Source organism: Chelonia mydas, chromosome 3, assembly GCF_015237465.2.
Source record: "Chelonia mydas isolate rCheMyd1 chromosome 3, rCheMyd1.pri.v2, whole genome shotgun sequence".
NCBI lineage: Eukaryota > Metazoa > Chordata > Testudines > Cheloniidae > Chelonia > Chelonia mydas.
Genome location: NC_057851.1, coordinates 16,646,739 through 16,661,024, shown reverse-complemented (window position 1 = coordinate 16,661,024; position 14,286 = coordinate 16,646,739). Strand labels below are relative to the sequence as shown.

Sequence of the window (14,286 nt, the reverse complement as noted above, 5' to 3'; positions counted from 1 at the left end):
TATGGTCAAACAGCATGGTTATCAGTCATACAGCAAAAAAACAGCTGAACGAGGACGAAGGTTTTCAAACTGTTTTACACAGGTACTTTAATGCACACAGAAGTTAACGTATAACATAAACGAACCTGTAATATATCCTCCTATGGGTTTAAGGCTCTCAAACTGCTTGTCATGCTTTGCTCGCTCTTCAGAGGTGATAGCCCACATGTTTGGTCCTCCTAAAAAATAATACAATGAAAATATTTAAAAATAAACAAGTATGTCAGTTGGGAAATTAAACCTTTGTTTTTAAGAGAAAATTAGATCACGAGCTTCAGTGACACACCCTGCGCTCTTTGGCAAGAATACTTCTGAAACAAACTTTCTTCCCAGATGTGTAAGTCTTAGCTGAATCAGTTCACCATCTGGCTTGTCTTATACCCTGCTTTGAAACAAGCTACGCTGGTTTTTGAAAGCTGGGGCACAGCAGCTTCCTTCCACTGCTGATTGTTCACAGCTTATGCAGGAAGCATGTTGCTCATGCTGCTTTGTGTGAACCAAGTATTTCCTTGGTTCACTGGTAAATAAATAATGTTGTTTAAAGGCTCTCAGAAGGCTAATGCATTGCAGCTGCCAACTGCAGGACTTTTGCTACTTCTCCCCAACAGTGCAAAATCAAAATTGTTACTTTAAAACAAAAACTACTTTTGTTCTACGAAGTGATGAAGTTGTGTTATCATCTTTTAAACTTGATAGCATATAATTTCACTTAACCTTGAAAAAAAATTATATATAAAACAACGCCATCCCAAACTGACAATTACCTCTTCGGTTAGTCTATACATTTGTCATAATTATAACCCCTGTTCTGTGTGTTGTGTTATATAGATTATAACAAGAGGGTGGATTTTCACAGCACCTAATTCCACCCTAGAAGGAATGGGATATGCATACGGGACGGATAAGCAACGGTTAGAAGTTACTAAGCAGAATGCAGATATTAAAATTTATTTTTAAAAACATGGCCAAGTGTGGGATAATCTTTTATTTGGGGGAACTTTTCATTCAATCTCAATTTTCATTCACCCAATCTGAAACCTGGCCAAAATTCTCAAGGAAAACACCAAAAGCATCACCAAAGGTAATAAAAAATCCTAAAAATTAGCTCATAATTCACTATCAAGTTTCCATAAAACTATTCTATTGTCCCTCAAATAATTCCTCCTGCCCACTGAAAAACAAGTTTGAAAAAATAATTCCTTTAGAAGGACACTCAGCAAGTTGCTTTGGAAGTCTATACAATATTTCCAGTGCTTTGAAATTTTGTAAGTACTGCTCCAATTTCAAAATTGGGAACGTACTTAATTCTTTGCAGGGATCCCTCTGTGACAGGTTGTCCCCCCTCCTCCCACTCCAGGGTGCCATCTGATATACTGGGGTCCCACTGAGCCCACCCTTTCCACCAGCCTGGACTCCCACACCCTGTCCTGCTGTGCCAGGCCCTCAAGCCTTCTCCAGCGCGCGCGCGCGCACACACACACACACACACACACAGAGGCAGGGACACACCCAGCTGCAGAAAGATACACAGACACTGAGATCAGCTGTGTGTGGGAAGACTCAGCTCGGGGATTGCCCAGCACTCAAGTGCATACCTCCTTTGGGATGCAAACCCAAAATTATATTTTGTCTTGCACTGCATAGAAATCTATACAGCTTAAGCTCATGAAATCCGCCCCCTCCCTCAATGTGGAGGAAGATATGCTCACTTTTTTGCCTCCCCCCCGCACCCTCCAGTTATGAATGACACAAACTGGTTTTAGAACAAACAAAAACAAGTTTATTAACTACAAAAGGTAGATTTTAAGTGATTATAATGGATAGCACACAGTTCAAAGCAGATTACTGAGCAAATGAAACAAAACACACAACCTAAACTTAATACACTAAATTAACTGGTTAATAGTAGCAAATCATCACCCTAAATGTTGTTTTATGCAGGTGGCAGAGTTTCTTGAAGGTAAACTGTACTGCTTGTAGCTTAAATCTCCAGGTATTCCTTTCACAGGCTAGACCTTTCTTGCCTGGGCTCAGCCTTTGGCTGCCCCAGCTTAGTTCCTTTGTTTCTTCAGGTGTTTTCAGTAGTTTTCCTTCTTGGGCAGGGAGCCAATAGAGAAGAACCAAGATTAGCTCACTTCCCAGCCTTAAATAGGATTTGCATGATGGAAATCCTTTGTTTCCCAGTTTGACCCCAACCCCCTCTTAATGGAAAAACACTAGAAGTCCAAGATGTTGTCCACTACCAGGTGACATGATCACCTGACCCTGCAGTGCCAAAGCAGCATCCCAGGAAACTTCTCAGGAAGGAGGGAGATGAGCATCTTCAAAGACCTATTGTTCCCCCAATGACCCATTCAGGCTGTTTGCATACTGTCTGGCGGTTGTTCCCCAGGTGAAAACACAGTTGTAATTGTTATAGTCAATATTCCTAACTTCAGATACAGAAATGATACATGCATACAAATAGGATAATCATATTCAGTAAATCATAACCTTTCCAATGATACCTCACATGACCCATCTTGCATAAAACATATCTTAGTTATGCCATATTCATATCTTAAGCACATCTCTATGAAGAACACAGGGCAGAGGGTCTCAACCTCCATCACTTTTGTTTTCCAAAAAGCCCTCCCAGTTTCCAGGGCTCACACTAAAATCAATAAGCATGAGGTTAACCTACACTTCAATATACGCTACCTCCTAACAGTGCTATTCACCTGTTGTCCCAGGAAACCGTACTCTGCTTGTGTGTATAAAGAAGGAGAGCTGGTCCTTTTTGACAACAACATCTTGTTAGGAACACAACTGCCCTGGTCTATTCTTTATTTCTGCTGCTTAATATGGAGAGAGTAATGGCTAACCAATAGAAGGATAGGGAGATACGAGAGAGAAAGTATACAAACCACAACAATTCCTGCTGACAACAGCAAAAATTATAGAAGCAAGCATTACAGGTTCTAAATATATACAAGTGTGAAACATACACAAATAGTACGTAGTGTGTACTGTGCTTGCAGCAGTTTATTAGCCTGGCCAATATAGATCTGTGTTCCTAAAGGTTCTGGCAATAAAGCACCATAAAAACTGCATGGTAGAGTGGTTAGAGGTACAGAAAATGATTGTAAAAGCAACATCCCAAACCCTTCATCAGGCGGAACAACTGGTTCTACTGGGTTAGAGGCAGGCTGTGCTTGCTCTTGCGGTTGTGACAGGGCTGCCTGGTGTCTGGAGTCAGTGGCAGGGTCGTCAGCTGGTGGTACCGAGCTGGTCTCACGCCTAGCTGCAATGGTATAACGAGTGTGGTCCCGAATATAAGGAGCCCATGGAGCCCAATATTGCCACTGTGGTGGGAAGGGCATGGGTGGTGCCATCCAGGGGTTCATGCACCACGGGGCAGGACCCTCGGAGTAGGACGAGGCAGCTTTTCTATGACCTCTCGATTGGGGTCTGTGGACAGGAGATCTGATAAGGTGAAAATTCTCCCTGCAGCCCCAATTCCTCATCACTGGAGAAAAGCTGTGCAGACCTTGCCTGTGTGTCCAGAGAGAAGTAGGTGTTAAGCAGGGGTGACTGCAAGTTAGGTGACAGCAGGAGGTCCCTTAAGTGAGTGAATTGCGGTGCCGCAGTGCCCCTGTGAGGGGAGGGCTGAGCAAGAGGAATCTGTTGTGAGGAGGGATTCCTCTGCACCGGTGTCCCAAGCGTTCTGTCACTGCCGGCTAGCTCAAAGGCTGACGGTGCCGGGAGAGCGAGAGGAGCCTGTGGCGGGTCAGGCAGGCTAGTATACGTCGGCACCGCTTCCATTGGGGTGCCAAACGGTGCTGTGTGAGAGGCAGGCAACTGAAAGCCTGAAGCCTCAGCACCAGGGGTTAGTGTGACCGCCGCAGCCGCAGGGAGGTTTCGCACGGCACCAGAGGAGCCCGGCACATCAAAGGTACTCAGCCGGGGGAGCACGGGGAGGAAAGTAGTACCTGGAGAAGGCTTGTCCCTGCGAATACCCTTTGCCGGTGAGAGAGACCGATGCTTTTTTAAAGCTTTCTTTTGTCTCTTTGAAGCAGGGGGGCTGCCACGGACAGTAGAGTCTGAGCCCGAGTCTGAGGCTGGTCTGAGAGATTTTTGCAGCAGGAGCAGTTTTAACCGCAGCTCCCTGTCTTTGCATGCCCTGGATTTCACCTTGCTACAGTGGGCGCATTTTGGGGGATGTGGGACTCTGCCAAACATTTAACACATTTAGAGTGGCCATTTGAAAGAGGGATGGCATCATTACAGTTAGAGCACCGCTTGACGCCAGGAGAGCCAGGCATGTTGGAAGCAGCTGCGCTGACAGGAACAAAAAAGGGTTTTTTTTTTTTTGTTTAAAAAAAAAAAAAAAAAAAAAAAAAAAAAAAGAAGAGAAGAGAAGGGAAGGGAAGGGAAAAAGGGTACCTATCTATTACTGGTAAGCTAAACGAAGAGGGAAAAAAGTTGAACAAAGGAGAGAAGAAATTCTCTAACAAGTCTGCTGAGCTCCGACTCAGGCCAGGAACGGTAGAGAAGGAACTGAGGAGACCAGTCGCGCACGCATACTATTAAGGTACGCTCTGCGCGTGTGCAACTAGTACCAATACTGCTGTAAAAATCTCTGAGCGAACACGCAGGGACACATCAACACCCGGAGTGGAGCACTGTCATACATATAAAGGGAAGGGTAACAACCTTCCTGTATAGAGTACTATAAAATCCCTCCTGGCCAGAGGCACAAAATCCTTTTACCTGTAAAGGGTTAAGAAGCTCAGGTAACCTGGCTGGCACCTGACCAAAAGGACCAATAAGGGGACAAGATACTTTCAAATCGGGGTGGGGAGGGGAGGGAAAGGTTTTTGGTCAGTCTGTTCTGTGTGCTTGCCGGACACAGATCAAGGAAGCAAGCAATCCAACTCCATCAGAATTAGTAAGAACTAGCAAGCAAATGCGTTAGCTTATTTTTGTTTTGGCTTGTGTTTTTCTCTGGGCTGAGAGGAAGGTGTATTCCTGGTTTTCTTTTTGTAACTTTAAAGTTTGGCCCAGAGGGAAATCCTCTGTGTTTTTGAATCTGATTGCTCTGTAAGATTATCTTGCATTCTAATTTTACAGAGGTGCTTCTTTTACCTTTTTTCTTTATAATAAAGTTCTGTTTCTTTTAGAATCTGATTGGGGTTTTTTTTTTTGTGTCCTAAAAAAACCCCAAGGTTGGTCTGTGCTCATCTTATTTATTCTCAAGCCTCCCCAGGAAAGGGAGTGTGGGGGAATATTAAGGGGGAGTAGGAACGCCAAGTGGTCCTTTCCCTGAGTTTGTCTAAATCACTTGGTGGTGGCAGCGTTACCTAATTCAAGGTACAAGGGAGAATGTGTGCCTTGGGGAGTTTTTAACCTAAGCTGCTAGAAATGAGCTTAGGGGGTCTCTCATGCGGGTCCCCACGTCTGTACCCTGGAGTTTAGAGTGGGGAGGGAACCCTGACAAGCACCCACAGGCACATCTCTCGAAGAAGAACCACCACAGATAAGTTTGTGATAAGAACCAGCAGATTACAAAAAGAGATAATTGATGAAAAAATTGCCCAGTTTGTTTATGCAACAAACTCTCCTTTCTATATGATGGAGAACCCACACTTCATTAACATGATTCACTCATTAAGACCAGGATATAGTCCACCCAACAGAGCAGATGTTTGCAGGCAAATTGCTGGATAAAGTGTATGAAAGAAATTGAGCAGTGTGCAAAAGGTCTAGAGGGTGAAATTGTTAACCTGAGTCTTGATGCGTGGATAAATGTCCACAATGATCCTGTTGTATGTGCTTGTGTGACAACAGAAGAAGGGAATGTCTGCCTTACAGAAACAATTGATACATCAGGAAATGCACACACAGCAGAATACTTACAAGAAGTAGTAGTCAAAGCTATAACAAACCGTGAAAAAAATTCAAAAGTCTAGTACACAGGTTGGTCCCAGACAATGCTTCAAATGTATCCAAGATGAGAAGAAATTATAGAAGAGAGTCCCAAGCTAATAACATACGGTTGCAGTGCTCAGCTGATGCACCTCCTAGCCAAAGACTTCAGTGTTCCAGAAATAAAGGTTAATGTTGAAATTGCAAAATACTTCCGTAACAACTACCTTGCAGCAGCTGCTCTGACAAAAGTGGGAGGAACCAAGATAACTCTCCCACAAGACATGCAATGGAACTCAGTAGTGGACTGTTTTGAGCACTATATCAAGAACTGGCCTAATCTGATCACAGTTTGTGAACAAAATCATGAAAAATAGATGGCATTGTCACAGCCAAAGTTCTCAACATGGCTCAAGAGAAATGTTGAACATATGCTGAGTACCCTGAAGCCTATTTCTGTAGCCTTGACCAAAATGCAGGGAAATAGCTGCTTAATTGCTAATGCTGTTGAAATTTGGAAGGAACTGAGTGAGATCTTAAAAAGAGAAATATGCAATGACAGAGTTAAATTACAAGCATTAAAAAAACTAATGAGACAAGCACTATCTCCAGCTCATTTTCTTGCAAACATTCTCAATACTCAATTCTTAACTGCTGAAGAAGAGGAGTTGGCTATGACATGGACATCCTGCAATCATCCCTCCGTAATGCCAACTATAATGAACTTCAGAGCTAAGGGTGAACCATTCAAGAAATATATGTTTGCTGATGATATTTTAAAGAAAGTCACACCAGTGAACTGGTGAAGTCACTTAAGCACTTGGATTCAGAGACTGCTGAAGTGATAATTTCACGTTTAACAGCAGTAGGCTCTTCTGCCGGTGTAGAAAGAATATTTTCCTCCCAGTTTGGACTAATTCATCACAAATTGAGAAATCATTTGGGACCTGAAAAAGCAGGAAAGCTTGTTTTTCTTTTCCAGATTATGAACAAATAGGAAAATGAAGGTGAAGACGACTGAGCTAACTGCAGAAGCCAATATTTTTAATTTCTCATGTTGACCTGACAGTCAATTTAATTTTTGTTGTTGTTTTTTTAAATATTTCATTTAACTATTTTAATTAAAAACAATTTTAACAAAAACAAACCTGATTTTAAAAAACTTGAATGTTTAACTAAATTCAAAAATTCTTATACTTGTTTTGTTAAAATATTACATGTTTGCTGTTGAAGAAAAAAATCCAGAATACATTCCGTTGTTGTTTTAGTTAAATAAAACAATTTAAATGTCTGTCTGGTGATGTTCTCCTCCTAATACAGCCTGGCAAGAAAATCCTCCAAATATTAATGATTAACCTGTTGAGCTGGAGATAGTTCACCTACCAATGACTTCATAAATATCTGCTTCAATTATCTTTGGTAAATGAAATAACCAAACAATCATTCATTTTCTGATATAGCTGTAAAACTCATCTGAAAAGTTTTCAAAATAAATCACAGTTTAAAAATGTATAGTGTGTACCTTCTAAAAATGAAACCTACATCTATCTCTGAGTTGTGAAGAAAATGTATTAAGATTATAACAACCAACAAGAATGCACTTTTATGTAGAAATCCATGATTAAATAGTCTTCTTGACTAGTGATTTAAATCAATTTGATTTAAATCAAATCCACCCTGGGGACTTATTTAAATTAGATGCCAATGATGGCATAAGAATGGATATAAATGGCCACCAATAAGTTTAGGCTTGAAATTATGTGAAGATTTCTGTCCATCAGAGGGGTGAAGGTCTGGAACAGCCTTCCAAAGGCAGGAGTGGGAAAAAAAAACAAAACTGGTTTCAAGACTGAGCTTGACCAGGTATGGAGGAGATGGTCTGATGACGTTGCCTACAATAGCATGTGACCCATCTGCGACTGCTAGTCGGAAATGTCTCCAACGGCTGGAGACAAGACACGACATGGTGAGGGCTCTGAGTTATTACAGAGAATTCTTTCCCAGATATCTGCCTGGTAGGTCTCACTGACATGCTCAGGGTCTAACTGATCACCATTTTTGGGAACAGGAAGGAATTTTCCAATGGGGCAGATGGGCAGAGACCATGCAGGGGTTTTTGCCTTCCTCTGCGGCATGGGGCACAGGTCATTTACTGATTTAAACTAGAGTAAATGGTGACTTCGCTGTAACTTGAAGTTTTGAAATCATGATACGAAGACTTCAGTAACTCAGCCAGAGGTTATGAGTCTATTATAGGAGTAGGTGGGTGTGGTTCTATGGCTTCCAATGTACACAAGGTCAGATTAGATGATTACAATGGTACCTTCTGGCTTTAAAGTCTATCAGTCTATGATCACACTTGTAATGATCGTTCCCTTGATTCGTTTAAGTGAAGGGAAATCAGACAAAGATCAAGCAAGAAATAATTTATTTGTTTTAAAGAAGAGGAAATAATTTCAGTCCTTTTCAAATATTGCCTGAGGCAGACGGGTTGAAATTCCCTCTATGAGGACTTAATAGGCAGCAGTGGAACTCCTTGTCAGAGGATGTTGTGAAGGCCAAGACTATAACAGGATTCAAAAATTAACTACATAAATTCATGGAGGATAGGTCCTTCAATGGCTATCAGTTAGAATATGCAGGGATGGTGTTCCTAACCTCTGTTTGCCAGAAGCTGGGAATGGGCGACATGGGATGGATCACTTGATAATTACCTGTTCAGTTCATTCCCTCTGGGGCACCTGGCACTGGCCACTGTCGGAAGACAGGATACTGGGCTAGATGGACCTTTGGTCTGACCCAGTATGGCCGTTCTTATGTTCTTAGTCCAGGACCAGTGCTTCAACCATTTATTAATTCGTAAAGTATAAGTTCTAGTCTATTGAAGCATTTCTAAATCTGGCAGGTTATAACATATCAGACCTTGAAAAGTCACACCATTCTGATTAGTATCTTGCTTCCCCGCAAAGTCTCTTCGGTTCAGACATGATTTTAACTGCTTACCTCTCATGAGCTATCAACATTCATTGTTAATGTTTTGGAAATCCAAGCTGTTTCAAGAGGTATAAAGCACTGTTTTTTAGTTCTGATAGTTTGAAAGTCTGTTCTAATTCTTTAAAATACTGTGCATGAAAAATGGCACACTAGCCTATCTGAAATTGATACTTTGCAATTCTACATAGTCCTTCCTATTCTAGGGCCTCAAAGTGTTTTACAAAACTCTAAAAGAATTAATCCTCACATTACCCTTGTAATGAATCAAATGTTATCTTCATTGTACAAATGAGGAAACTGAGGGCAGATAGGTTAAGTGATTTCCCAAAGATCACAAAAAGTCTGTGGCAAAATCTGGAACCCAGTCCTGTGCTTTAACCAATAAAACATAATTGAACCCCAGTTAACATATGTGGAATTACAGCCACATTTACCTTCTTTAAATAAGCTTTCTTTCATGACCTTTAATAAATATTGTTGAGGTAGAATTACTTCTTCTAACCCTATTTGTCAGGCTACTCCTATAACATAAGGATGAATATCCTTCTGAGAAATAACATTTCACTTCTTAATTTTTTCCTCCTAATTTTCCTTCAGTTAAGTTATACATTTTAAATTTATGAAGACTACCCCTAGAATAGTCTTCTGGGGAAAAAAAAAACAAGAACCAATATTGATACCGACTTAAAAACTTTACTTTATCAAGCCCCCTACATCCTTCTCTGAGTTGTGAAGAATATGTACTAAGGTTATAACAACCAACCAGAATGCACTTTTATGTGGAAAACCATGATTAAATTGAGTCTTCCTGACTAGTGATTTAAATCATGATTTAAATCAAATCCACCCTAAAGAATAATCATGACTGCAGAAGAAATTGGGAGCCTAGCAGCAAAGAGTCTTGAAAATGTAAAATGCCTCTTTACTGGTAGCCAGCTACTTCCCTGGAGGACCGGTAGCTACACAGCAGCCTGTACTGGTGGCAACAGGGTCACAGCATTTGCCTTTCCATTTGAGAGAAGTCTTCATATTTCTCAGACTTTCAGAAGAGTGATTTCTTTGTTTATAGTAAGATGTTATTTTTTGCCACTTACCTCTATTTATAATTAAAACTATACTTGAATAAGCTATGAATTTAATTAATTCCCCAGACATAATAATTCTAAATTGGAGATGAGTTCCTGGTCCACGTGAGTCATGATAATAAGTAATTATATAATGCTTTTTAACTTCAAAAAGTATAACATTAAGCCTCACAATACCCCTATGAAGTTAGTTAATTAAATATTATCCCCATTTTACAGATGGAGAAACTTCAGTACAGAGAGACTCAGTGTCTTGTCTGAAGCCACACAATGGGTATGTCTACATTCCACAGTTAGCTCGGACAATTGGCATCCCGGACTGAATATTTGTGTTAGTCTAGCCTTAGTATGAGCATTCCCACAGCAAAGCCCTACCTGCATCCTCACTATTTCCGCACTCGCCCACGTGTGTCGGGGCATAATCCACGGTTCTTTGTTCTGAGACATTCTAGGATTCTTTCCCAAGCAATTGTGTTAACTGTGGAAGAACTTGTCTGTCTCTCAAAAGGAACTGTGGGAAGGGCATTGGAGGACTATCAGCACTCAAATGATCTTGCCTGCTTCCTCACTGCAAAGTGGATGGATTCTAGCCTGAGCAAAAGCACAGTCCAAGCTTTAACCGACCCTCCCCCCTTAGCCAAGTAAACAAGCACAGGTTCAAGGCACAAATATGCACGTGCCTTGAGGGCTGTGTGTGTGGATACTAGGGGGCTTTTGTTTGGTAAAAACACATGTAAGAGAATGGGCTGAGGCATGGTCTACACTTAAAACTTAAGTTGACATAGCTACTGTAGTCATGGGTGTGAAAAAGAATCCACTCCCCTGAAAGCCATAGTTATGTTGACCTAACCCCCGGCATAGATGCAGCTAAGGCATCAGAAGAATGCTCAGGGCGGTCGAGTTCCTATAGTGGCAGAAAAACCCCTTCAGTCGCTGTAGTCTGTGTCTACATCACAGGGTTACAGCAGCATAGGTACGGCACCATAACTATGCAGCTGTACTGTAAACATAGTCTATGACTATACTATAGACATGCCCAATGAATGAGACCCTAACTTCCAGTCCCCTGCTTCAATTACCTGCCCACACTGCCTTGTCCTGTCTATTGACTCCAGAGAGTATTATTTATATTACCACAGCACCTAGGAGCCCTTTGTGGTAGGTGTTGTACAAAGAACAGAGAACAAAAAGATGGTCCCTCAAAGAGCTTACAATCTGAGTAATTTATTATACCACAGAGAATGACTAGCTAGGTCCTTCCCATGTACGGCTCCATGAGCTATTGGGACAAATCTATTAGTTCCAAACTTTCCCTCATCTGTGTTTGTAACTTCTCTTACCACAGAATTCTCTAATACAAATTTAGTGCTGTCTCATTAAACCATGCCTATAACTGGAATGTAGAAGTTGTAGATGTAGATCTCTTTCCTGTCTTGAGCAAAAGAACTAAATGTCTTGATAGCAACAGTTCTGTTCCACCTTGTGTTTAGCTGTCACTCTGAGTTAGTTTCCCAGATTTGAAGGAGAAGCTTGAAAGCTTGTAAAGCTGTGTAAGCTTGAAAGCTTGTCTTTCACCAACAGAAGTTGATCCACCTCGGCACTCACCTTGTCTCTTTGACAGCAACAGAACATTTACTGTTATTCTGAGGAATATGCACTTTTCAATAGCCTTTTGTCATTTTCAACATGCAACTCTCCCCCCTCTTTCTTTTCCCCATTCTTAAAACTGATTACATAATGGTGTACTCACTCAATGGCAAGCACTTATTTAATTAAAGAACCACAGAATTAGAGAAATGAAGGACTGGAAGGCACCCGGAGAGGCCACCTAGTCCAGCCCCCTGTGCTGAGGCAGGACCAAGTAAGCCTAGACCATACTTGACAGATGTTCGTGTAATCCTGTTCTTAAAAAACCTCCAATAACTGGGATTTCACAACCTTCCTTGGTAACCTATTCCAGTATTTAACCATCCTTATAGTAAGAAAGTTTTTCCTAATATCTAACCTAAATCTCCTTTGCTGTAGAGTAAGCCAATTACTTCTTGTCCTATCTTCAGTGGACATGGAGAACAATTGATCACCGTCCTGTTTATAACAGTCCTTAACATATTTGAAGACTGGTATGAAGTCCCCCTTCCCTCATCTTTTCTCAAGATTAAATATGCCCATTTTTTGGAACCTTTCCTCATAGGTGAGGTTTTTCTAAACCTTTTATCATTTTTGTTGCTCTCCTCTGGACTCTCCCCAATTTATCCACATCTTTTCTATAGTGTGGCCCCGAAAACTGGACACGGTACACCAGCTGAGACCTCATCAGTGCCAACTATAGTGGAACAATTACCTCCTATGTCTTACATACAACACCCCTGTTAATACACACCAAATTAGCCTTTTTCACAACTGCATCACATAGTTGACTCATATTGAATTTGTGATCCACTCTAACTCTCTGGTCCTTTTCTCCAGTACTATTGCCTCCTATTGTGAAGGCTGTTTTGAATCCTAATCCTCTCCTCCAAAGTGCTTGCAACCCGTTCCAGCTTGGTGTCATCTGCAAATTTTATAAGCAAACTCTTTACTCCATTATCTAAGTCATTAATGAAAATATTGAATAGTACCAGATAAAGGACAGTCTTCTGAGGGATCCCACCAGGTATGTTCCCCTCAGTTTAACAGCAAAATATTGATAATTACTCTGAGTATAGTTTTTTAACCAATTGTGCACCCAGATTACAGTAATTTCATCTATTCTAAACCACATTTCCCTAGTTTGTTTATGGAATGTCATGTGGGATTGCATCAACAGCCTCACTAAAATCAAGATATACCACATCTACTGCATCCCCCCTATTCACAAGGCGGGTACCGAAGTTCCCGTTATGGCTGCGCAGCCGCCTATTAAGCCCCACAGAGGGGCTCAGTGCTGGGACGGGGAGAGATGCCTCCCTCCCAGCACAGCCCTGCCGCGGCACCTCTCCCTGCCAGCCCCAGCACCAACCTACCACAGCACCTCTCCCCACCAGCCCCAGCACCGACCTGCCCCGGACTTGTGGCGGCTGGGGGAGAGGCGCCTCTCCCACCCCAGCCCAGGTGCTGCTGTGAGGAAAGAGAGCTGGGGGGGGGTGGGGGGGAAGGGGGGAGTCCTCTCTCCCCGCCACAGCTCCTGGGCAGCCTGCACCTCAAACCCCTCATCCCTGCCCCCCACAGAGCCCACACCCCCAACCAGAGCCCTCACCCCTCATGCACCCCAACTCCCTGCCCCAGCCCAGAGCCCCCTCCTGCACCCAAAACCCCCCCATCCCTGGCCCCACCCCAGAGACCGCACCCCCAGCCAGAGTCCTCACCCCCCATCCCAACACCAACCCTTTGCCCCAGCCCTGAGCCCCCCCACTCCGAATCCCTTGCCCCCTCCTCATGAATTTTGTTATGTGCATCAATATGGAGGTGATGCGTCACACATCACCTCCATATTGGTGCACGTAACAAAACTTATTCCGCACATGTGTGGGAAAAATTAGAGGGAACACTGGCCAGTACCCTGTCAAAGAAGGAAACTGATATGACGTGACACAATTTGGTCTTGACAAATCCAAGTTAGTTCTTATTTATCACTAACTTATTTTTATCTACAGGGCAGAACACAATTTCTATTGTGGTGGCACCCTGCAGCTAGGGCCCCATTGTGGCACTGTATAAACACAGAGCAAAAATATGATCCCTTTCCCAAAGAGTTTACAATCCAACTAATTTTTTTTGCTTTTTATGTAACTGCATTCACCTTTTTATTTCATTAGTGTTTTGTTTTTCCATTCTCTTGTCGCAACAAGAACATCTATAAAACTATCACCATTAGAACCTTGTTCATTTTCTTCCATTTCTCGCATACTTTGGTAACAAATAACTTGAAAACTCATTCCACACTGTTTTATGAAAGCCCATTCTGAACCAAGAAACAGTATTTCTCCTTGGAAAGCTGTAGTTATTATTCTAGTCAACAATGCTTGCAGACCAAGACTACTCTGAAATCAAATTTAACTTTTTCTGTTCCTTGTCTCTTGCCTCAATATATTGGTACACATACCAGGTTGAACCTAACGTCTTTCCGTCTCTGGACTTCAAGCACTACCACACATAAGAAAATCAGGTGGATCTTCAGACAAACTTAAGTACCTTTATCTCAGCTTTAGAAAGCAACTGCTATTATCCACTACTGAGAGAGAATAATTCTCATTTAGGGCAAATGCAGCAGATGATTCTAATC

The 14,286-nt window shown here is 42.0% G+C and overlaps 1 protein-coding gene across 12 annotated transcripts in view; it reads right to left on the bottom strand.

The window, feature by feature from the left end:
- Window positions 1-14,286, bottom strand: part of ITSN2 (intersectin 2) — a 125,751-nt gene that overhangs the window by 87,828 nt on the left and 23,637 nt on the right. For all 12 annotated transcript variants that reach the window (XM_043542189.1, XM_037893956.2, XM_043542186.1 and 9 more), the window contains one exon: window positions 126-218. In XM_043542189.1, the coding sequence (XP_043398124.1) occupies window positions 126-218 (93 nt within the window). The remainder of the gene's footprint in view (window positions 1-125; window positions 219-14,286) is intronic.